The sequence below is a fragment of the Stylophora pistillata genome, chromosome 7 (assembly GCF_964205215.1).
Source record: "Stylophora pistillata chromosome 7, jaStyPist1.2, whole genome shotgun sequence".
In the NCBI taxonomy this organism is placed as follows: Eukaryota; Metazoa; Cnidaria; class Anthozoa; order Scleractinia; family Pocilloporidae; genus Stylophora; species Stylophora pistillata.
The window spans coordinates 25,100,717-25,126,434 of record NC_142525.1 but is presented as its reverse complement, the minus strand read 5'-3'; the positions used below and the strand labels follow the sequence as shown (position 1 = coordinate 25,126,434).

Here is a 25,718-nt window from a genome sequence, read left to right as displayed (position 1 = left end):
CTAGTTGCGCCTCTTCTGTGATTGATTGTATAACCTTATGATGATAGCAAATGATTGACTAAGACTGGAAAATTTTGCAATAGGTCAATTGGAAGTATGGTCTTCAGTCCTGATATTCTAAGGTAGCAAGATGATATATAAATGATATTGATGAAAGTAACATTTTACAATCATTATTTATACCTGCAGCTAATAACCCAAGACACCTAGAGAATATCTCGAAAGAGGACATTCAAAGCAATACAGGTAAACTAGAGCTCATTGACGTTTACATTAAAAAGCTTTTTTTACAGATTCCAGGTACACTAGAACAAACAGATATTTGAATTGATCAAGTTTTTCTAATATTGAATCTTTAACTCAAAGTGAATTTCCAATGTCTCGTTGGGTTAAATGCAAACATTGAATATAGATGAAATGGTTTATGAAGGTTCTACATAACGGTCGTTTTGATTAGCTGAACAGCGTTCTTTATCAGAGTACAGATACACTCATGGGTTACACAAAAATGCCCTTTGTAAGGGTTGCAGTACTCTGTTGACATGGTAACAACGGCTGCTTGTAATTGCAGCTTGAGGCCTCATTTTCACCAAAAGAGTGTTACTATTTATTTTTGTATCTCAAGCTCAATACATCACAAATTGGTACTTCTACCATACATAGTGACATCATTCGTCTTTGCTCTGATACATTTAAATTCGCTGAGAGTGAATTTGAATACACTTATCAATTTGTTATCTCGGTACAAATTCGGTCATATTTTGGTCCTCATATTCTAAGATAGCAAGATAATATGTAAGTGATATCGATGAAGGTAATATTATACAATCATTCTTTATATCTACAGGTCAAAACTCAAGGCACATAGAAGATACCTCAAAAAAGGACATTCAAAGAAATACAGGTAACAAAAGCTCTTTAGCTTCAACATTAAGCAGCCTCTGCACAGAATCAAGGTACACTTGAACAAGCAGATATTTGAATTGAGCAAGTTTTTTTAATATTGGATCTTTATTGCAGAAGTGAATTTCCAATGTCTCGTTGGGTTATACATGGGTTAGCGCATCTGCATTTTACTTGCTTCACGTACATAAATTGAACATAAATAAGATGGTTCTTAAAAGTTCCATATAATACGCCTTCTGATTGGCTGAAACAGATGCACAGAATAACTATGTTAGGCCAGCGACCAATTTGCTTAATGGCCAACCGTTTTCGGAACTTCTCTCTTGTTTTTATTTCTACTCAGACGTCTCGCATGACCTGGAAAACGAGTATGAAATCGAGCTTTTAGCTTTAACTAATAACGGACAACAAAACAAATTACGTGGAGATAGAAATGAAATTTTTGAACAAGTTCACATTGAAAACACCTGGCCAGCAAGTAGCAACAGAAGAAACAAACAAAAAACCAAAACTGACGAAATTCTAACGCGAGCAGAGATGAAAACCCTCAAAGAGAACACAAAAAAACGAAGAAACACTCATATAGTATAGCTTCGTGGTTCAAAAATAGGTCTGCAATGCGTACATGTGTGGTGCACGAAATTGAGTTACTTTTTAGTGTCTGGTGTCTTATTGAGTTTCTATTAGAAGAGCTAATATCTGATTACGGTTAGATAGTTTTCAATTTTGTTCCTGTTCATCAATAAAACAAGATAGCTAGCATGCAATAGTCCTGAAATGTTCATTTTCAAGACAAGAGTTAATGGCCAAAGTTTGTTGAGGAGGTCTCATTTTGACAACAAAGGTTGTACATGTAACCTGAGGATTTTAGGAACTGAAAAAACCCTCAGCATAATTTCCCATAGTGACCTGATAGATTCATTCATGATTTTGTTTATGTAACGAAGTGGAATTGCGTTCGGAGTTTTGTAGTTTGATTTTCTTTTCCAAGCTTAAGACAAGTGATGTGAAATTAACTTCAGGGAAGCATTTCATACGAATATTTTTGGCATTTTGTGTACTAGTACACGAGGACAAAACTTTGCAGAAGGGCCGTAACATTCGTGAAATGAATTAATCTTTTTTTTTTCTTTTATTTTATTTTTTTAACAACTCTATTGAATTTCAAATTATAAGACTTAGATAATCTGTAAGAAGATAAAAGAAAATAAAACACCCAAATGGACAAGCACGAATGAGACTGAGGGACCCATGCGGGGTGCCGCTCAAATAGAAAATAGGCTAGTGAATCTAAAAACTTACACAAATAATATGAGCATGTGAACTATGAATGGTGGCAAGCGCACGACCTCACAAGAGACTAAGTGCACGGGTATTCCACGTCAAATGTTGTACGCAAGAGGCTCGTCAGAGTTCGTTTTAAAGAGTTATTAAAAACATCGAAACTGAAGCATTTGTAAAAAAACCTTATATCTTTAAGCTCTCTATCATATACTAGTGGTAGCAAATCCAGCCTAATAAGTCTTATAAGACATTTCTCCAATGCGAGACCGCCGGATCCATCTGGTGGCTCTTCTCTGCACGCGCTCAATCTTGCCTTGTAGGTAGCTCTGACTTGGAGTTGTGGTTTAACAAGGGACAAGTATAATATCCGTCTGACTGCCACGTTGGCAAAAGTGGGCAAGTACGCTTTAGAAGACCAAGTAACTTATTCGCTTTCGACACAATAGCATTAAAATGTTTGACCCATGAAAGAGTGCTAGTGACAACGATCCCTAGGTCATTCTCTTTAGCCACGCGAGTGAGTTGCACGTTGTTAAGGGTGTAATTGTAATGTGCGGGTTGGTTCTTGCGTGTGACTGTCAGGACTTTACATTTGGAGGTGTTAAATTTGATGTTATTATATCATGTCCATCCATATTTGAGAGGTTGGTCTGCATAACTTCGCAATCGTGAACGCTCTTAACAGCACCAAAGATCTTAGAATCGTCAGCATTAAGCGCGGTCTTTACTTCACCATTTGTAGTGTCAGGTAGGTCATTAATAAAATTAGGGACCTTACGCAGTCAGGACGGCAACGCCACGGAAGACGTAGATTAATTTCTACTTCTAGTTAGAATTTCGAAAATGACTGCATGTGTTTACCGTCTCATTGGGCGCCAGACCTCAACCTCAACATAACGCATAAAAGTAGCGTTGAGGGCCAAATGGAAATTAAAATAATTTGCCGTCGCGGTTTCGGTACGCAGACGACGCAAACTTTGGTGATTTCACCTTGTTGTTTTGCAAAGGGCGGCTAAGAAATGAACAAAGTTTTAAAATGCACGTGCTGGGCTATTCTTCTTCCAATTAGATTTTTTGTTTTTTCACGTTGCCGTCGGCGTCGTGGTTTGCATAAGGTCCCTACTAACAAACATGAGCGGACCCAGGAGACTCCCTTGGGGCACTCCAGAGGTGACTGGGGCCCATTTTGACGAAGCACCTTCAATAACTACTCGTTGAAAACGGCCAGAAAGATAATTATTAAGCCTTGATAACAAATTGCCAGAGATTCCATTCAGTTTAGCAAGCAGGATGTTGTGGTCCACACTGCAAAATCCCTTGCAAAATCTAAGTAGATCACATCTGTCTGTATGTCATTATCTAGATTGAGTGGAGAACCGAAAGTAACTGATCACACGTGATCGATTTTTTAAAAAACTGTGCTGAAGGTCAGTTTTGAAGCTCTTAAGATGTTCATAAAGGTGATTGAGAACACAGCGTTCGAGAACTTTGCTAGCAATCGGTAGCAAGGATATCAGACGATAGTGTTCAGCTGGTTCCTTGGAGTCCTTTTTGGAGGATTGGTACAACATCAGCAGTTTTCCATTCCCTTAGGAGTTTGGCGCTACCAAGCAACTGATTGAAAATAGCGCAAAGACGTGGTGCGATTTGATCACTGCATTCTGTGAGAAGGCGAGCTGAAATTCCGTCGGTGCTACTTGCTTTCGTGGTGTCAAGGTTTTTCAGTTGGTGACGCACTTCATCAACAGACACATCAACTTGTGAGAGTTGTAGATGGGAAATGCAAATTTGAGTAATGTTTTTATCTGAGGCAGGTCGAAAGACACTGGAGAAGTACTTGTTCAAAAGCTCAGCTTTGTCTACCAGTTTTTTTAGCTGTCTCGCCCTTGTAGGAGATTATAGTCTGCACACCAGATCAGTTGCCCAGGGACGTCTTGTGGTAACTCCAAAACAGCTTTGGATTATCTTTAAAACTAGACTCGATCTTGGCCAAATACAATCGATGTTTTGCTCGTATCAACATCTTGGTTTGCTGGCTTAGCGTCCGGAGCTTTTGTTTACGCTCAGGCGTTTTACTTTTCCAGTATTGCTTTAACGCAGCGTACCTTTTTTGGATCTGGCGGCGCACTTCGGTATCTATCCAAGGTGAAGAATTTTTGTCACTACACTAAAAGCCATTGCGAGCTTCATTTGGTTTGAATTTATGACAAATTTTGGACATTGCATAAATGTTAAGTAACACAATGCTGAGCGTAGGTTTCTACAGTCCATTAGGGCACAAAGTTTTATTTTCAGTTGGTTGAGATTAAACCGTTGCTATAATTATTGTATTTGGGCTTTGTGGGACTGTATTTTCAGTAAAGAACACAGAAAAATTGAGTTGAGTCAGGTCCATATGGGGTTGCAAATGGAAGAATCTAGGGAAAAAAGAAAGGTGCATCCCAAGATCAGAACACAAGCAATATTTTGATGAATAATAGGTTGAGTAGTACTCTAAAGTAACGTTACATTAGCATTGCTGATAATTTTTAAGCCAATAAGATTTACAATTTGACCTGGATGTTTTATTTAACAGAATGTTTAATAGACATAGTGTCACCATAATAGATTTCTGGAACAGTAATCAGAGATATAACTTATATACAGCAGAGTCCAATGTACAGGCAAGTGCATGATGGTATCATTCAAGTGTGCTTTCAAAGTGTTCTTAATTTCATGCCAATGTGATTCCCAAATTCAAGGTTTCAGGAGTCATGAATTGAATAGGTGAACTTGACATCATCATGTAAATGGTCAACTTGACATGCTATCAAAATTTGTTCTTCAGCTGAAATCTTACTCAGGAATGCAATTTTGTTAGTGTTTATCAATATACATAAAAATATCCAAGCTTTTGTTTATTTGGTCTGTTACTGTGTTTATCAATCAGCACAACCTACTTTGTGTAAATCTGATTGGTTTCTGGTGTGAGCTATTGTTGCTGAGCCTAGTTTACCCTTGTACTCGAGTTTTGCACAAGTAATACATGAGAAAGGCGCCTAGCTGTTTTCAGCCAATCAGGAGTGTAATTTTTCATGTACCGTAAATGCTCGAGTTAGCGCCCGGGGCGCTTATTTAATTTTCCAAGGCGAGAGGGGGGCGCTAATTCGAAGGGGGCGCTTAGGGGAGCATTGAAGGTAATAAAACTACTACGAAACCTGTTCGTCTTAAAAACTGGCTTAAATTTCCGCATATTTCTAAGGTTAAAGGTACATGTGTTGCGAGCAGGAAGAAGTTCATGGAGCTTGTCCTGTTTATTCTGTAAAACATTCATTCTGTGTGCGTTCCGTAGTGTTGTAGCAACATTGTAGCTGTTTGTGGCCTGGGACGGGCTGTGTCTAGCGGTTACCTCTATCTGTACATGTGCTGGTTCTCCCATGTGCTTGCATTGTGTTGGCTGTATGACAGCGTGGCATTGTCGTCCGTGAGGATAGCTTTTGGGTGTTTTTTTCCCTTTCTTCGGCTGTTTAGTGTTCAGAAAAAATAGGTGGGTTATTTGACGAGCGTGGTTTTTTTCATCCCCCTTTTGTTTTTCGCTGGTTCATTCGCCTTCGCCTTGTGGTTCACTTTCGATTCGCTTGTCAAGGGATTGCCAGGGCGTTCGCTGTTTGGTGCACATGGCGTAGTCGCTCTTATGTTTTTGAGGTTTGTGGCATTTCTCCCACTCGTTATCGGCAGTACTTTTCCACGGTTTGGATTGAGGACACAGTCTTTCATCCTTAGTTGTGTTCTTTTTCCTCTTTGTCCTGTTTTTGGTTGTTGGACCAGGCTGACTGTGTATGTACATCATGCCGTATCCGTTGAGGTCAACTAACAACAGTTTGTTCACCAGGCATTTTTGGGAGGAAGCGCCTCTGTCTTCTACTGCACCGACAGGGGCTACAGCTGTACCCTATGGCTCCATGGTGCCTCTGTACATGAGGGCAATTGTGGAGGCTGTTGCCAACACACTGGGAAGCACGCTGCCAACTATCATTTCCTCAACTCAGGGGAATGCCCCTTTGCCATTATAGGTCTCCATTCCTGGTTCATCCATCAGCGGTACTCCCACAGGCTCTTCCGTATCAACTGTTGCTTCAAGCAGTGCTAACCATATGTCTGGGGCTTCAGTGCCTTCGTCAGGTATGTTTGCTTTGCCTTCTTTTGTAACAACTTTTACTCCTGTGTCAGCCCTCTCGGTCTGGAGCTCGACCCGCTTCGTTGCTCCCATTGCCTCACGGATTACCTCTACCAGTGTCCTCAGTAGTAAGCCAAGCCTACTTTGTTTAGCTTCACTTCCGATGGCCGAAAAAGCGTTTATTGTTGGCCTGGATCATGCACCAATCCCAGCTAAATTGGTTCGAAAAATTGTAGAGGGCCAGTTTGTAGAGCTGGCAGATCTGTTCACTGCCAATCTGCGGGCAGAGGAACAAGAACCTCAGACCTTTCTGGAGGGTAAACTGGTGGTATCCAGTTCTAAGCACCGCCAGGTGGAGATAAAGGATATTTTGACGTGGACAGAGGCTTTTGCGATCTTTCAGCTGGTGATGTGTACGTCTCATCCACAGCAGTGGATAGATCTTACAAAGTAGAAACTGCTCATACAAAACAGCAAGGCAATTTTCAGGTTTGGCATGGCTGGATTACGATCTAGCCTTCAGAAAGGATGCGGCTGCATCAGGCCTGAACAATTGGTCCAAGATGAACTCGGACCTCTCTAATTTTCACCATCGGTCACCAGCCCCATCTGCAGGGCAATCTTCACCGTCCTTTCAGCGTGGGTTTTTTCAGTCTACCATAGGCACCCAAGACGCCCGAACGCCATTTTGCCACTCCTGGAACGAAGGGATATGCCGGTGGCAATTTGGCAGGTGCAGATTCCGTCACAAGTGCAGCAACTGTGAAGGGGAGATGCCAAGGTCAACTGCCTCTTTCCCTGCTCAACAGGACTGCACTAATAATGATAATAATAATAAAAGTCTTTATTAAGCACTCTAAACAACAAACGTGTTTAGTTACAATGATATGAACTCAGCAAGTATAAAACTAATTAACTAACTAAATTACTTACTGACTAACTAATAAGAGAACAAACATCTAATAACAAAAGTCCTCTTGAAACGTTCAGTTCTGACAAACGGGATAATTTAATTATGGCGCCTCTTACGTAGCGTAACCATTGGTCGCTCTGGTGGCAAAAGTCATCTAAAGCTGTTGTAAAATCGCCGTCGGTGATCTTGGTCACCTGGTCTCCCTCTCCCTGGGGAAGTCAAGGACAGTACTGATTGGCAAGAAGTGCCTGTCGGTGCCCGTGTACAAAGTGTAAATAAATTGGTTGCGTTGCCTTGCCAACAGAACGAACGGCCTCTTGGCACAATTGTTTTGTTCCAGTCCAGTTCTAGTGCCTATAGGGATGCGGCAGTCCATCCAGCTGATCGTCCCCTTCTTGGTATGAAGTGGCGCAGACAATATTATGTGGACATGACACTCCCATTTGGCCTCTGGTCAGCGCCCTTTGTCTTCACTGCCATTGCTGACTTGGTTGAGTGGACTCATGGTCCATAATTACGGTGTTGATTTCCTCAGGCGCTGCTTGGATGATTTTTTTATCCTTGGCCCTCCCTCGTCCCCTGTCTGCCAGAACAACCTCCAAACCTGCATTCAGGTGTGTGAGAAAGTTAGACTTCCATTTCATCCCAACAAGCTGGAGGGACCCGCAGCTCATCCCACAATTTTAGGGATCGAGCTGGACTCTGAAAAACTTTAGGCTCGCCTCCCAGCCGATAAGAGGGATAGGGTTATCGTATTGTTAACTGAATGGTCTGCAAAACGCTTTTGTCAACATCGTGACTTGGAATCACTGGTCGGTCACCTCTATCATACCTGCAAGGCTGCCCCACAGGGTAGGATATCTCTTCGAAGGATGATCAACTTGCTCTGTGCCTTCCGTCGGGATGACCACCCTATCAGGCTTAATCAGGAATTTCGACTGGATTTAACTTGGTGGCAGGAGCTGTTCCAGACCTGGGATTGTCTCAATTTTTCCTGTGTGCCCACATGGGCCCCTCCTCCCGACTTCCAGGTTTCTTCAGATGCAAAGGGTTCTCTGGGCTTTGGAGCTATTTTCAAGTCCCACTGGTTTTGTGGTGCCTGATCAGCTTCTCAAAGCTTATTATTCATAGCATACAAAGAACTCTTACCTATCGTGGTAGCAGCCTCTGTGTGGGGACCTCAGTGGGGGTTCCAGTGGGTCGAATTCCTTTACGACAATGAGTTAGTCGTGGCGTTACTTAAGTCGAGCACCTCCCGTGACCAGAGCCTCATGGTACTGCTGCGTCATCTGGTTATGCTGGCTATTCGTCACTCATTTTTATTCACAGCGTCATCAGGTTGAGGTAAAGTCAATTCTATTGCTGATGCTGTTTCTTGATTCCAGTTGCAGTGGTTAAGACGTTTTGCGCCTCATGCCAACCAGATGCCAACCCAAATTCTGGCTTCCCTTTTGGCAGCACTCCAGATGCCTTGATGCAGGAGTGTCAGTTCCTCCTGACCCAGGGGCTTGCACCCTCTACTCGTTGTGCGTATCTCTCTGCCCAACGGCGTTTCGTAGACTATTGCCACAAGGATGGATCGCACAAACCAGGATGGCTCCATTCCCCCAGCTGATGAGGAGACTGATGTGCTTTGCGTCTTGGTTGTCGGACGGCCTGAACCATTCCCCCATTAAGGTCTATCTTTCTGTGGTACACTCCCTCCACATCAACTATGGCTTTCCAGATCCTTTGGTCAGCTGTCTTTGGGTGCAGCATTTGTTGAAGGGCATAAAGTGCGTTAAGGGTCCAGTATCTCCAAGGCGCCTGCCCATCAAAGCAGATCACTTGAAGGTCATTCAGCGCTCTTTGGACCTGACCACCTGAGACCATATGATGTTTCGGGCAGCGTGTTGATTGGGATTTTTTGGCTTTAACGGGCCGGGGAGTTCACTGTCAATTCCAAATTTCATCCTAGCACACATGACCATCAGCGACCTGCAAGCAGACTGTCTTGTGAATCTCACTTGTTTTAAAGTGCTCTAAGACAGATCCATTTTGTGTAGGTTGTGATGTTTACTTGGGGTGTGGTGCGGGGTCTGTTTGCCCCATAGTGCATAGGTCCACTCCAGGGCCTTTGTTTACATTTGGCGATGGTCGTCCTCTTACACGGCAACAGCTGTCCGCCTCGGTGCAGGCCATCCTTTATGGGGCAGGTTTCTCTGGCTCCTACTCGGCTCATAGCTTCCGTATTGGGGCTGCGACAACTGCAGCAGCCCGGGGTGTTCCAGATCTCTTAAGATGGCTGGTACCAGTTTTCATTTTTTTTATGGTTTGTGACTTTAAAAGAATAAAACAAAAAGACTGACCAAGGCCAGTTTAACACTTTCTATCTATATCTCTTTGTGCCATAAGGCACATAAGGCTTTGACATTCACTTCGGTTTGTTGCTAAAGTTCTAACAGTCGTCCATGATTGCCACCCACCTTTTCGTCTTTCGTCTTGAATCATTCTCCTCCATGTTGTTTTTTGTCGACACTTTTACAAGGTTGAATTATATAATCATTGGTTATCCAAAATTGGGTGTCATTTTGTCACCAGCAGTTTCCATGACAATGCTTTCAAAGGATTATTCAGACGCATTTTTTAGCTTATGGCTCAAATAATTTGAAAACTTACTCAGTGACCCCGTGATTTTTCTTAGTGCTTGCTTTCTGCACTTGAAAAGGAAAATGTACAACGATTTAAAAAAAATTCTACAAAGCAGAATTTCAGAAAATCTAGAAAATGGAAATTTTCACGCATCGCAAATGTCCTTCCTTATAATTTTCTATTTTTTTTTCTGACGATTGCTTTCAACGTTATTATCATATTGGAAGAATAAAATGAAGGGGTCACCGGACTTTTTTTCATGCAAAAGCTTTCGTGAGTTTAGCAATTCCCACGCGCGTTCTCGCGCATCTAAAAATCTGGATTCTATAAGATCGTCATTTGCGTATGATCTGTTATAGCTACCGCAGACTATCGCGTGTGTTTGCGCGAGCACCTACGATCTAATGTTTACAGACGTTTACTGCTTAGAAAATCATTCAATATCCGTCAAAGACAGCTTTTCGGGCTTATCTTAAAGGACCTACTCACAACTTCTGGCTATATTGCATTAAATTTCCTTGAAGTTTCAGTCTTCATCCACTTAAGGCAGATTATCCTTCACTTGAATTCTCCTTTTTCCGCCGTCGCAAGATTTCATATCAGTTGGATATTTCGTTTAAATGTGAAGCAACCTTTATGTCTCCGAGAATCGTCTTCTTTATCTTCGTTTCTGTCTCCTGCATACGCAGTGGCCGTTCAACAGATCAAATACTCGCTGTTAGGTAAACTTCTTACAAAAGTACAAAAAAGCCCCGCGCCGCCATCTTTTTTTTGAATTTTTGTCTTTTAATCTCGCGCTTCTTTCGCTCGTTTTTCTCGAGCGTGACGCAAAAGTGACCTGTTCCTCGCGCGAGGAAACTAGTACCAGCCACCTTAATTAAGACTCGGGCGTTGGTCTAGTGATGCATACCAGATCTATATCAGAACACCAGTTGATTCCATTTCCGCGTTTCCGACCAGGTGGTGGCTTAGCAGGTATTTGACATACTCTGGGGACCACTGGGGGTGGGGGTACAGGTACCTCAGGTTGGGGCTCTCGGGAGGTGTGGTTTATGGGCTCCGAGCCCCCCTAGTTGCTCCAGGTTGGTTCCAACCCGGAGATCTCTTCGGCTTGGCGCGGTTTGCCCGTGCCTGGGTTGCGGGTTGGGCAGGCCAGTCAGGTGTTCTTGTGCCTTGGGTGCGACTGCGGTTGCAGTCCCCGGGCCCCTTGAGCGCCTGACTTCCATTTGCGACTTGGGCGTTAAATATTGCTAAATGGAATTTAACATAGTTAACGACTAGGAGCAAATCTGTTCTGTTGCGTTTGGTTGGCGTAATGTTAGCGTATTAGCTCTCGGTTAGCGTTTGCCAGGCGTTTGTGTGCGTTCCGTAGCGTTGTAGCAACATCGTGGCCAGGGGCGGGTCATGTCCAGCGGTTACCTCTATCTGTGCATGTGCTGGTTCTCCCATGTGCTTCCATTGTGTTGGCTGTACGATAGCGTGGGGTTGTAGTCCGTAAGGATAGCTTTTTGGTGTTCCCTCCCTCCCTTCCCATTTTGCTTTTGTTTAGGGGTTTTTAGTTGGTTATATTTGTACAGAAAATTATTTTTCTATCTTATTTGTCTCCTTTTTTTTCCTTTTCACTAAGCCTTTCGGCTCTAGTTTGACGGGTGCTTGTCAGGGCTCGGCGCGGGGAGCTCGTGGCTGGGTTGCCGGTTGGGCAGTCCAGTCAGGGGTTCTAGTGCCTTGAGTGTGACTGCGGTTGCAGCCACCGGGGGCCTTTGAGCACCTGACCTCCATTTGCGACTTGGGTGTTAATTAACCAAAACCAAACAAGTAACTGAAAATGAGTCGTAGTCTACCAAATAAAGGCCTGATACACATGTACAGTACTGGAAATAATTGTTCTCCATTAGCAGGACATATGTCCTTTCAAATCTTCATTTTGGTCGGACATCTCATCAATTTGACCGGACATAATTAGCATAATTAATTAGCATGATGAAATTCACTAGAATGATGATTTGCAATAAATGCAATTAATTTATTTAATTATCAGTTATGATTAATTAGATTACTTTTACTACCACGAGCACTTCATAATACAATTTTTTTTCATGATACTGAACAGAAACTCTCCTCTGAAGTATTTTTTGTTCGATATCAGTACTTAACAGTAAACTGATATGTCGGGAAAAATAAAAGCAAGATTGTGATGATTTTGATAAAGTACAAGTTTTCCTACATGAGTTGTGTAGTAGTATTGTGTAGCCCGCTAAAAGGGCGTAATTTGTGGTCCGAATGGTTTTTACCTTATTCACTTGTGAAAACAAGACGTAAATTCTAGCAATTTAAATAATAATAAATAAACACTTGGCGACGCGCTGTCTAGGTGGTCAAAACTTTATTTCCTCACGAAATATTCATTAGAAGTGTTGGCGATATTTAATTTCGCGAACAGTTATAAAAGATCCTTTTCCTGAAAATATTTTTTTCCAGTACAAGTTTATGCTTTATTGAAAACGCTTTTACGAATCGCTACCGCAGACTATAATTTATTCATCGCTAGTTCAACTTCACGTCCAGATCGTTATCTCCTGGTCATCTGTCATTCGTGCAACACTTGATTTACATGAAACGTTTTCATAGTTGGCCAAATATGCAAAAAACTTAATAAAATCGCTTGAGATTTTCTTCGCCTTCACCAATGGAAAAAGTTCCGTTATCTTGAAAGAACACTAAGTGACAGCCAATATTTGTAACGTGACTGATCGACAAAAAGCGTTCGTTTTGTTTCTCTTGCGCATTCATCTCGCATCGGATTAATGCCAACTAATACTATTGAAATGATTACGTAGTTATTGAATAAAACTTGTTTTATCAATGATTTGAACAGGCCACTAGTTAACATTAAACTTAGATGTCGTTTTTTGACCAGCCTTAGCCGTTGTAAAGAGTATTAGCGTGCGAGACTTGATGGTACATATATGAAATACTAACAGCATCTCGTGATGCACCAAGTGCATAATAAGGCAGTTTATTTGGAATACTAAGGATGGGTCGATACGGCTTTTTTGAATCGATACGATACCGATTGCGATATTTACTTTTTTCTTCGATTTCGATATCGATACCGCTACTGCGACGTCACTGAATAAATGGTAAGTCACGTGATCTGAGTGACTAAATGAAGGCACTCTCGTGTGGTTTTTTGTTCAGTTCTTCATAGTAGCATCAACAAGACAGTCAAACAAGTCAAAATTTTCAATTTATTGCAATCTTTCTACTTGCTACATTAAGCAGTCTGCAACTTTTACTTGCGTTCAGTCACCACACGGGTCACTAATAATAACCAAACACGGGTGCTCGAGTTTTAATGGATCCCGCTCTTCAATACTCGATACATCAGAGACTCCCTGGCATACAGGACCATACAGAGGTGCCATACTTCAGAACTATTTAACCTTTCTTAGTTCTTTTGTCGCTCGAGGTTTTTCTTTAGTAAGCAGTAACAATCTTTATTATCCAACTACACTTCGTAGAGTACAAATAACGCCATAGACAAGTACAAATATCACGCGGTATTTGTACTCTAGAGCACCCGTTAAACAGGTTTTCTCGCATCGCGCAAGCGAAGAGTTGAATTGTAGTTACGAAAAAAAGAGTGGCGGACAATTTGACTCATATTTCCGATGATGAAGAGGCAAAATGGCTGGCAAATATGCATCCAAGTTTATTAAATGAATCAAACGAAGAAAAACAGCTAGACGACCTGGAAATGTCTTCATTTATTGAAGAAAATAGAATTAGCATTACGACAACGAGCCAATTCCGTTCCGTTTCGCATACTTCTGTCACGCACTCTCCGTAAATAAATATCCGCGAGATTCGCCCGGACTGGATTAAAAGTTTAGCGTGTTGGATAGTGAATAATTTATGAGACGTTTTTGTGTGTAGTATCACAGAGTATTTTTACTCGTTATTTGTATTTTGACTCGCCCTACGGCCTCGTCAAAATACGGTACAACTCGTTAAAATACTCAGTGATACTACACAACAAAACATCTAATAAGATATATATATTCTCACACGTAAACAGTATACGATATACTTGGTTTTTCATGGGTTTCACGTAGCACTTTAATTCACGCTTCAGAGTTAATTCTCTGTTCCACTATTTGTGTTCATGGTGCTACGAGGCACAATATTTATATTTAACCATACTTTCTCTTCACCGCGATTTACCACCTTTATCGACCCCAACTTTCTCTGTCCGACCTCGTAACTTAGTCGACAGAGCAACAATAGGTCCAATCCGGAGGTCGTGCGTTCGATTCCCACCGAGGTCATTGGAGTTTTTTTCTTTACCTCGTGTGGTTCCCTGATACCCTTTACTAGGGCTAACCCCCAGTTGGTTTTTCAGGGGTTTCACTTAGCACTGCCTCTCAGTTAATTCTCTGTTCCATCATTTTTGCTGTTCATAGTGCTACGCGGCACAACATTTATATGTACTCTCGTGGACAAATGACGGAATAAGTAACTCCAGTCGTGCCATAATGTGGCTACACACTTTGTGTAAGCCACACAAAAACAGAAAAAAACAAAAGGGAATTATAGAAAACATAGTCAAACTGGCGTAACTGTCAAAAATTTGTACAAATCATAATATCAGAGCGACACTATCACACTATTCCAACGCGAAAGTTCTGTCGCGGCACATCAGCGTGCTTTACGAGACTACAGATGCTTCCTAACGCCAGCTCTGTTCTTTACAGACCCAAGCTACTTTGAAATTCCAGAAATTTTATTTAAGTTCATTGTATTCTACTAAAAAAGAATTTTCTTTCTCTAGTTATTTTATGCAGATCGGTGTGGGGCATTACAGTGGGCAAGCCTGCGTAAAATAAAACATTGGCAATGCACGGATAGGCCCGCCTTTTCAGATTTGCGGAAAACGTCCCATTTTAATGAACAGACTACTCGTGTACAGTCTCTACCCAAGAGATCTTTTTGGGTGCATTACGCCCGTGCATTTTCCGCCTATAAACTGTCGTCAAATCACGCAATTGTAGAAATCCCCCTTCTGGGATACAGCGCTTTTTAATGCTTTGTTACGCATATTTCTACAAGGAGTGGGTGACATTCGCGCTCGGGTGTGATTCGCGCTTGCGATGAAAAGCGTTACTGTAGCTTTGAAGGTTACAGATGTATAGTGACCCGTTTATTTTTGCACTAGTTGCCAGAGGAAACAGTCAAACTAAAAAACAAATGGACAGATTGTTTTAAATACGAACTGATATTTGAGAGTGCAACGAATTGTAGGGCCATCCATACATCTTGTACATCTTTATATGATCTCCGGTTGACCGTTATGTTCAGGATTGAATTCGTCGCGTCTTTAAATAAAAAGGGGGGAATTAGTCCTCAGACTCCCTGGGACAACGCTCTGGTGCCAAAACTATTATACACTAAGTGCAAATCAGGGTGGGTTGCGAAGTTTTAGTTTATATTTAGCGCTTATCCACTGGATGATATTCATTAACTAGTGTTAACACATGTTTTAAACAATAACTCCTGAGTGAAGATTATGGAAAATAGTTATTCCTAAGTGATCTGCTACTGTGTGCTGTGTACGCAGGGGAGAGTGTTTTTAACCAAAGCAAAAAAATTAACAAAACAAAATTTCGATATTAGGTACCCAGGATGTCAAAAAGGAACAAAAACTAGAAGAAATACCTGACGAAGTACTCTTTCTCGTGGAGCGTGGCCTCGAGGGAACTAAGAAAATATGGCCTATGGTCTGGGATTTCGCAGGCCAGGCAGTTTATCATGCCATTCATCCTATTTTCTTATTGCAAGAAGACCTATATGTTCTAGTATCAGATCTTACCCAGGAATTATGCACTCCTGCTCAATGTCGGGTTAGGACTCATAACGATGAGAAAGTGGTTGAGTCACCTCATGACGAGGACACAAATCTTGATCACATGATGAGGTGGTTAGATCTGGTGCATTCTTTGTCAAGTCCAAAGGTTAAAAAAAAGTCAGAAAGCTTGAGGGGTAATTTGCCCAGTGACGCACCCCTTGCCTCGTTACCTCCTGTTGTTCTTGTGGGTACACATGCCGATGGTGTAACGAATCCTCGGGAAAAGATGGATTTCGTGTTCAAAACCATTTGCAACAAGGCTTCTCGCGCAACTGTAGAACACATTTCAAAAGAATCGTTCTTCATAGATAATTCAAATCCAAACAGGGATAACGACCGACAAATTGTTTCACTGCGTAAGGAATTATTGGATTTGTGTGAAAGGATGCCACATATCAACAATGAAATCCCTCTGCAGTGGCTCCGTGTTGAGGAAAAAATTCACCAAATGGTAACAGATAGACAGGTTCGTTATGTGTGTAAAAAGAGTTTTAAAGAAGACATTGCTGAAGGCATTTGCCAGATTAATAACACGGATGATGTTGAAGAATTGCTACACTTTTTGCAAGCCCGTGGAAGTGTGATCTACCAAGACCACCCTGAAAAGCCAGATGGTTTAGTCGTTCTGGATCCAGAGTGGTTAATCCGAGTACTTAGTATGATAATTACAGTGAGTCCACCGTGGAAAAACGACCCCAGTATTCAGAAAGATTACGAATTCCTTAAAAGAAGAGGGCTGCTTTCACAGCAGTTGCTAAATCGAGCATTTAAACATCTGGAATTGGAAGGTATCAGGGACTCGCTGATTCACATCATGGAAAAGTTTCTTGTTATTTGCGACTCTAAGAACTGCAATGGGAAAGAGTACCCTTACTTTGTACCATTTATGCTGAGATCACCAATAAAGGATACAAGAGGACCAAAAGTTCAAAATGGTCCTTTACCAGTGTTTCTCAAATTTAACACTAAGTACATTCCGAGTGGACTGTTTTGTAGATTAGGTGTACTTTTTTGGCATTGGGCCTCAAAGTTCTATCCCCACTGCAAAGCCCCCGCGTTTTATGCAAACGCCGCCCGATTTCAAGTCAGCGAGGATTACCACCTCATATTAAAGTGCCACAGAACTGTGATCAAGTTGGCAATTTGGACAAGGCGTGACTCTGACGCAGAGAAAGAGCAAAGTCTTTGTGAAGAATTATTAAGGCAAGTAGTAGTTGTCCCTAGTTCTTTTTCGTAGCTCAGTGAGAAGGGGTTTAGTAGTAGTAAGTAGACTCACTATATTTTAAGAAATCAGATAAAAGTTTTCATATCACAAATGAGGATAAGGCAGAATTTTGCTTCTGAATCGACGGGGTTCCTTAAGGTTACCGTGGACCTTCAAGGGTGTCTCGCGTGCAAGCGATGTAGCGCGTCCGGTTTAAACTGTAGATATCTAAACCGCGGTATCAAATTAAAGTTTATAGGACTGGCTATCAGACTATACCAAAAATTTGGAAAAAAAATGAATTGTCGAATTTTTCACGACTCCTAAATGCGAGCGCCTGAATCACCTTTTGAACGTTACATGTGAAAGCGAATTTTGTTTTTCGCTTATTTCATGTGTTCCTCCGTTTCCGGGGCGAAAGCGCTAAAAAACGCGTCTGCAATTTGCCACATTCAATTTCAGTGAAAAGTTACAGAACATTTTTGAAATAGTATTAAAAAAGTGTGGAGTGATCGTACAAAAATCGCTCTTGAAAAAAAAGTACTTAGAAATAAAAAATTCGGAGAGACGTTTTTGTTGTTTATATGTAAAACTAGCTACTGTCAAAATTTGAGAGCAATCGAACAAATTCCTTTTGACTTGTAGCTCTTAAAAGGTGATTCGGGCGCTCGTATTTAGAAGTCGTGAAAAATTCGACAGTTAATTTTGTTTTCAAAAGTTTTGGTATAGTCTGATAGTCAGTCCTACAAGCTTTAATTTGAAATAGGGGTTTAGATATCTACAGTTTAAACCGGACGCGCTACATCGCTTGCACGCGAGACATCCCTGGAGGTGCACGGTAACCTTAAATGCTTAACCCTCCGAAGAGGAATAATTAGAAGAATAGGCATCCTCTTGAGTGCCAAACAGCATTTCTTGCTGCCGTGTTTTTCGGCTGTAACGTACAACTCTTAAAATCAAAATGAGCTTTATTTCAAAGCGAAGGAAGCTTACTTTGGGTTTTAAATTTGTAAATTGGTGAGTTCTCAAAGCATTGTTTCTTTGACTACATGCAAGCTGAATGATCATAAGATGGCGAAGTTTATTTAGTTATTGACTTCTACGCTTTTATTGCTGTTGCCGATCTTCAAACCACCAGTAGTGCGTTCAATCATTAGAGCAAGTCACTGGATAATCACACACAGTATACAAAGGATAATTACGCCAGAATTTGTCACTTAGGGAAAGACTCCTAGTTTATTTTAGATAGGAGGCCCCTCCAGGTAACAATTTTCCAGTAAAGTTGACTAACTTCACTTATATTTTCCATACCAATTACTATACTTACGTCATTCGCGTTGTTTATGTTCATTCTGCTGGTTTTGTTCTTTTTCAGTCATCTGGAACACTGCAAGTCTGAACTTAGCATCACCTGTCGTTGGCTACAGTCAGTTACGTGGGAATTGCATGTGCAATGCTCTTTGTGTGAGCCTTGTCCAAAGAAGAGTCGCGTGGGTACTGACATTTGCATATGGCACGGACAGGAAGGCTGTCGCCATGATGACTGTGGTCACTACCTTAAATTAAGGAGCTTGGGTCTTAGCGCAAGTTGTAAATATTGTGTTGATGATGTTCCTCATCTTTCTGCAGAAAAATTGGAACCTTGGACTCAGGTCAGCCAATTTTGGGTTTAAGAAAGTTGGTTAATTTGATCTTAAGCAAAGTCACTCAGTGGAGTATGGAACTTTCATTTTGTAGATAGTTCATAATTATGATGAAAAAGCTGCACCAGAGACAGTTGAAATTATCTCCCCTCTTACCAGCCCATGGTTTGCTGTATGGTAAGGGGGTTTTTCCAAAGTGATGTGGAAGTTAAGAAGGAAAAAGTGCACTCCTTTTTTTTATCATTTTTATGACATTTTATCCATGATTTAGCGCAAGAATTTGCCCCCTTTAGGCGGTAGTATTTTGGATGATGATGTTTGAGGGTCCTAAACAAAGGGCAGTACAGTCAATTCAATATCACTGTTGCATGCGCTTAAGCCAATTTGCAAATCAAACTTTTCCTAGCTCTGTTCTGGTTAATTTTTTGCACTTTGTCCTTTTGAGATCATATTGTATCTTCACTTGCTCTAAGGCTTCTTTTAATCGATGAAACATTTAAATCAACTTTATATCCACTATTAATTATCTAAATTAATTCACTATTTTTAATTGCTATTAATTATTGTACGTTTTATATTGCCACTATTTTCTTCCACTTTTTAGGCTTTGGTATCCTTTAAATGCAAGGAGAAAAACGGTATGATTTTTTTCTTAAAAGACGATGTTTGGTTTTGAGGAATTATTGTTTTAAGTATCCATAGTACTCTCACTAAATTTATAATGCTATTTAGTTGATTTTGAACACTACTTTGTCACACTCACAAACGGCAACAATGTTTTTATCGGCTGTTGACATCTGGACCATATTCCTCCTTAGACGTTTGCGAATCACTTGTCGGGTTATATCTATGAAAACCCTCCATCGCCAAAGTGGTCAGCGTCTTTTAAGACTAGTTCAATGAAAGGCCTAAAACTGAAGTCTTTGTCGGTGAATATGCTTACCACGCGTACAATGTACATTAAGTGCTTTTTTATAAAATGACCCAAAACGAAACTCGCTGAGTAGAATGTTTTCATTCAGAAAAGCAAAGCGTCAAAATTACATTCGAACTAACCTATGTGGTGCATGGTTTGAAATTGGTACATAGCAATTCCAAAACGGATGCCCAAAGGTGTGGCGAGCCACCCTTCTTCTCTTCCCGAAACTTCAATATCCACAGAGAAGTAAGCACTTAAAAGAACTGGATAAAAAGGAAGTGGCGACGAAATGGGGTAAAGGGGCCAATCGAATTGAAAATTGAAGTTTGTACATGAGAATTTAAAGAACCACGAGCTGAAGAAACAAACAAAATGACACAGAAAGGAAGCAAATGTATCACAAAACAAAGTTTTAGCAAGTTTGTAGGTTTAGGCTATGATTTGTCGAAAAATGAAAAGTTTCTTTTTTCGCGATAACAGGGAATATAAATATCCTCGCAAAACTCAGCGCTCCGTCATATGGTTTATTATTAGGTGCTGAACCCATATAACAGTCATTGTAGCGATTATATTTTGAAATTTTGCTACTTTTATCTTTCTTTCAAGAGCATTTCTCTAATTAAGTCTAGTGTTTTTTTTATCTTCTTTTGATACTGCCGACATCCGAATTTTGCCTTCATTTTCCACTAAATAAATCTGCAAGATAGGGAAGTAATTTTGCTTGATAATATTCTTCCATTAGATACAAAAATTAAGAATCTTTTAATGGTGGGCAAATGTAAATAATATGCCAGTAGGCATATTTAGATTTTTTTCCCATTTAAGTAACAGATCTTCCTAAGACTTACTGTGATCTTAGGTGTAAGTTAGATTAATAAAGAGATGACAACCTCTTTTCCGTTCTCAGGAAAAAGAAAGAGAAAAATGTCACCCGAGTGCAGTAACAAGCGTCCCAATCAACCCGAAGGTACATGTGTGGACATGGCTGATTATTGTTTGTTGTGTTGTTCATAAATTAATCTTAATACTAAATGTTCGTCCGGAAAAGTACCTCTTAGGTCATTGCTAATGATCCTATATGATACTTTTCCATAGTTTTGTAAACATATTTTAGAAGAGAAGAAGGGATGATCAGAAATTGATTTTTGGACAATTTTGTTAGAAATAGACAGTTTATTTCAATTTACATTAAAAAACTTTTTATGATTTACTGTGACCTCAGGTGTAAGTTAGATTAATATGGGGATGACAACTTCTTTTCCTAAGGGAAAAAAAGGAGACAGATGTTACCTGGCTGCAGTGGCAAGCGTCTGAAACAACCCAAAGGTACATTTGCTAGCCGTTTTGTTCATAAATACTAAACATTCGTCTGGAAAAGTAACTTCAAGGTCATTGATAATGATCCTACGTGATACTTTGCCATAGTTTTGTGAACATGTTATAAAAGAGGAGAGGGATGATCAGAAATTATGTTTAAGAGAATTTCGTGTGAAATAAATGATTTGAATATTTTAGAAGGTGAGCATTGTTGTTTTAAAAAACATCAGAATTTGTCAGAATGAAGTTATAGATACAAATAGACCCTCATGTTACTTGCACCAAAAGCTGATAGGGAGTTTAGTCCTTGCACAGAGCAGTCAAGTAGAAGATTATGGGTGGTGGTTACGCGTTTATGTCCTGGGTTATGTTTTTCCTTCCATTGGTGGAATTGTGGCAGAATGGGAACATTTTCGTTTGTCCTCAAAAGGATGTGGGGTAGGAGGTAGGTAAAATCACCTACCTAGCCTCAGAGAGGATCTTGCATTTCACACTTTGAAAAAAATAGCGATAACAGGAAGCAAGCACTGAGTCCCCTCGAAACTAAGTATGATTTGTGCGTGGGTTGGTCCTGAACACTTATTGGCAGAACTCAATTATGTTGGACTGTTGTTTGTTTTTCGTAACTGGATCAGTTTAAGTTGTTTACGAAACCATGGTAACAGTAGTGGCATTTTAAAAACTATTTCTTTTGTAGTTAAGCAAAGCCCACCATGTAATTTTTTCGTGGTAAAATTGGACAACACTTACCAACACTTACCAACTGTAACCGTAACCTTAAAACTAAGGTGATATTAAGGAATGAAAAATATACAGAATTGTACTACTTAGCATTTATAGATCCCATACTATTTCAATTTACATAACATCTTTTGTGATTCACTGTGACCTCAGGATTAAGTTAGATTAAGATGGAGATGACAACCTTGGTAATGGTAGTGTTCTCTCCCTTTTGAAGTAAAGAAAGGTAAACCAAAAGAAGATGAATTGGAAGAATTAGGCTACGAAATTGGTGAAGATTGGATGGTGCTTGGGCGTCGCCTGGGAGTTACGAAGCCAGAAATACAGAATCTGAAACAACAACCTGACAAGCTTGCTGAGAGAGCATACCAAATGTTATTGAAATGGAAACAGACGAAAGGTTGTGACGCAACTTACCAAGCTTTGAATGACGCATTACTGCACAGATTTGTGCAACGCAAAGACTTGGCAGAAAGAATTTGTCTAAATAAAGGTAATTACTGTCATTAATATCAATTAAGTAGAAATGTTGTAATAAACTGTTATATGTTATATGCTCATGTAAAATGGATACCAGCCAAAGACCCTGCTTTGTCTCCCCATATTTACTGTAACCCGAACTTGTATTGAGTGGATGCCTCTATCAACAGTGAACAGTGATAAGGCTTTATGTCTGCTTTTACGTCGATTTGCGTATCAGTGTAGGTAAGAAGACCTTGTTCCACGGTTTGGAAGACCTGTCCCGCAGTTAAGTATGGTGGTGTCCGAAACGATGGGTTTCCTTTATGCCCACTTTGGAAACTAGTTGTCGAGTCTAAACCAACCATGGCTGTTTCAGGCTAATCTGGTAGATATTTCTCAGTCGATCTACTGGAAAGGAGCCGCTCTTGATAACTGCTGGGGATTTATCGATGGAACCGTGCGACCAGTTGCTAGGCCTGGTGAACATCAAAGGGTGTTATTTAAAGGACACAAGCGACTTCACGCCATTAAATTTCAAAGTGTCGTTGCACCTAATTGCCTCATTGTAAACCTTTTTGGTCCTGTCTAAGGTAGGAGACATGATAGTGGTATGCTAGCCGTGTCTGGCTTGCTGCCAATGTTGGAAACACACTGTATAGCTCCAACTGGCCAACCTCTTTGTTTATATGGCGACCCTGCATACCCATTAAGAGTCCATCTACAGGGACCATTTAAAGGTGCTGCCTTAACAGCACAGCAGCAACTGTTCAATTTGTCGATGAGTACAGTAAGAACTGCAGTAGAGTGGGTTTTTGGTGACATTTTAGAATACTTTTCTTTTTTGGATTTTAAAAGAAATCTTAAAGTTGGACTTGGTGCCGTGGGAAAAATGTACATAGTTTGTGCTTTGTTGAGAAATGCCCACTCATGTACATATGGGTCAACGACCTCTACTTTCTTTGGTGTTGACCCACCTTCATTAGAGCAGTACTTTAGTTAAGAAATAAGAAAGGAGATCGCACAGAGGGTATTCTTGTGATGCGTGATCAGCAGATTTCATATTCGCGTGGGACGTGACATGACCTCTGACTGTGAGATTTTGATTTTTTTTTTTGTGACTCGGGAAAATGAAATTTTGATGCCTTCGATCGGTGATTGGTTATTTTTCGGAATGTGAACCATGCAAAAGAATCCCCTATACTACCCTCAATCAAGGGCTCTAGCTTTTTAATAGACTGTATTAGAAATGAACTAAAAACATTGTGACACGTGATGTGGTTAGTATAATTCTCTGTTATACTAGCTTCTGTGTCAGGGCCTCAGCCAGACTTTTGTGGAAGACCAGCCAAAATTTAGTATTTGTCAGCCAAAAAAAGTTTGTAAAACATCAGACATATCGGATTTAATAAATTTGAGTGTTTGAAATTAAATAAACACCTTGCATTATTATGGCACGCCTACTCTGTAATGTTGGGGTGGGTATCCCTAAAGGGTGTACTCTGGATACCATAAACCAGACCATGGTTGGCTACAATTTGTGACCCTAGTCTAGAGTTCAAATTCCAGCCCTCTTCTTGCTAAGATGCGCTAGTCTTCAGGAATTTTATTTCTTTCATATTCAGTTGCTAGTAATTATGGTAAATCATACCCTATAGTAGACCAAAATTTCCTGAATTCTGTACCCTATTCCATACTTAACTGCTCAAAAACCCCACCCTTTACAGCCTACATACCTTATATATGCATGGGAGTGCCCCCACCTGAGTGGTTTAAAAATTTCAATCACAGATCAAGGGGCACACACACAGTCACACTTACCCTACCTTATGAGTGACAACTTTTGAATAAGGGCTAAAATAATTATTCAAACCCACCTTAATTGAAGGCCCAATGGGCTGCAAAATAATCGTAGACCCTAATCAAATGAATGCATTTAGTAGCCTAAATTCTTCAGATCTAATTATTCCCAACTTAAAAATTTTAAGTACAGGGACTAAGCTGTGATTTTCAAGCTGTTAATATGACTGGAAGAATCATTAAATAAAACTATATACATGATTATATAAAGTTACTTGACTACAACATTTATTCCTGAAAATTCTGTTCACACAGCTAGAATAATTTTTATAAATTTGCACTGCTGGCACATGTTTTAATAATAAAACATGTCTAAAAAGTCAGCCAAACATGATATCTATAAAATACTTTCAATTCACAAAAATGACATTTCTCCTTTTGGATAAAAAGAGGCTTTTAGGTACCAAAAATAAAGGCTAAAGAGATAACAGAAGGGTAAAAGTTTAAAGACAAAACATCAAAATATGTTACTGGAATAACACTTATGAAAATATGTGCTCAATTTTCTTTACCAAGTATGCAAATGGTTTAAACGAGTTGCTACCTTTTGAAGATGCCATGACCCAGCTTATCCAGAACATAAAATTCAAGGACACCAGATGCAGTTTTCAAAGTAAGCTACATAGCGACATTAAGAACAAGATTAAGAAGCCACACACCCTCCTCATTTCCGCCGATAAAACCAATAATTTCTATACCATGAATCCTTCCTCATACGACAAATTGCTTCAAGAGAACATTACCAAAACCTACAAAAAGTCAAGCGATCATCTTGTTGACAAGTTAGACTCCCAGTCTGCCAAAATTGCTGAGCGACTCAAGTTAGACGACCGCATTGAGAAATTGGCTAAGGAAGATGCATTCATCACGTTGAAAGACCATAAGCCCAATTTTCAAGACAATCCATCATGCCGCTTAATAAACCCTTCTAAGCCTGAAATTGGGAAAATCAGTAAGCATCTCCTCGATGAAATTAACAACGCTATCATCACCAGCAGTAAAGTAAACCAGTGGAAAAACACCTCAAGTGTTCTCAAATGGTTTAATAGTTTAGAAGACAAGAGCTCTCTTTCATTCATCTGTTTCGACGTTTGTGAATTCTACCCCTCCATCACTGAGAAGTTGCTTTCCAAAGCACTAGATTTTGCCTCTAAGTACTGCTCAATCAACAGCCATGAGCGTGAAATTATCTTGCATGCAAAACGATCTCTGCTATTTAACGATGATTGCCCATGGGAGAAAAAATCTGCCAGCAACCTCTTTGATGTTACCATGGGGTCCTTCGATGGAGCGGAAACGTGTGAGCTGGTTGGATGCTTTCTCTTATCGATTCTTACTGAGAAGTATGGTCAAAATATTGGTTTATACCGGGATGATGGTTTGGCTGCCCTCAATGGAACACCGCAGGAAATAGAGAATATCAAGAAAGGTTTTTGCAAAGTCTTCCGCGACAATGACTTAAAAATCACAGTCGAGGCTAACATCACCAAAACCAATTTTCTAGACGTCACGCTTGACCTCTCAAGTGGGAAGTATTACCCTTTTACTAAGGAAGGCAACATCCCCCTGTACGTGCATAAAAAATCTAACCACCCACCATCCATTCTGCGCAACATCCCTGAATCAATCAATAGGAGGCTCTCCGAGATATCGTCCGACAGGGAATGCTTCGATAGTGCTAAACCTATTTATCAAGAAGCTCTCAAAAAAAGTGGGTACAGCTACACCCTGTCATTCAACGCTGCATCAAACCAGGCACCACGTCCACGAAGAAACAGGC

General features: G+C 40.4%; 1 protein-coding gene and 2 pseudogenes across 5 annotated transcripts in view; all 3 read left to right on the top strand.

The window, feature by feature from the left end:
• LOC111337035 (uncharacterized) overlaps window positions 1-25,718 on the top strand; it is a 50,278-nt gene that overhangs the window by 10,861 nt on the left and 13,699 nt on the right. For 3 of the 5 annotated variants that reach the window (XM_088728258.1, XM_088728256.1, XM_088728257.1), the window contains 9 exons: window positions 190-246; window positions 848-904; window positions 15,564-16,998; window positions 18,375-18,651; window positions 19,247-19,280; window positions 20,469-20,528; window positions 20,828-20,887; window positions 21,837-22,112; window positions 22,325-23,532. In XM_088728258.1, the coding sequence (XP_088584384.1) occupies window positions 190-246; window positions 848-904; window positions 15,564-16,998; window positions 18,375-18,651; window positions 19,247-19,280; window positions 20,469-20,528; window positions 20,828-20,887; window positions 21,837-22,112; window positions 22,325-22,371 (2,303 nt within the window). In that variant the 3' untranslated portion in view covers window positions 22,372-23,532. Of the gene's footprint in view, window positions 1-189; window positions 247-847; window positions 905-15,563; window positions 16,999-18,374; window positions 18,652-19,246; window positions 19,281-20,468; window positions 20,529-20,827; window positions 20,888-21,836; window positions 22,113-22,319; window positions 23,533-25,718 lie in introns of those variants that run through there. The other 2 variants (XM_088728261.1, XM_088728259.1) reach the window with 2 other exon arrangements.
• Window positions 5,994-7,166, top strand: LOC148727221 (uncharacterized; annotated as a pseudogene).
• LOC148727220 (uncharacterized) lies at window positions 8,673-9,606 on the top strand (annotated as a pseudogene).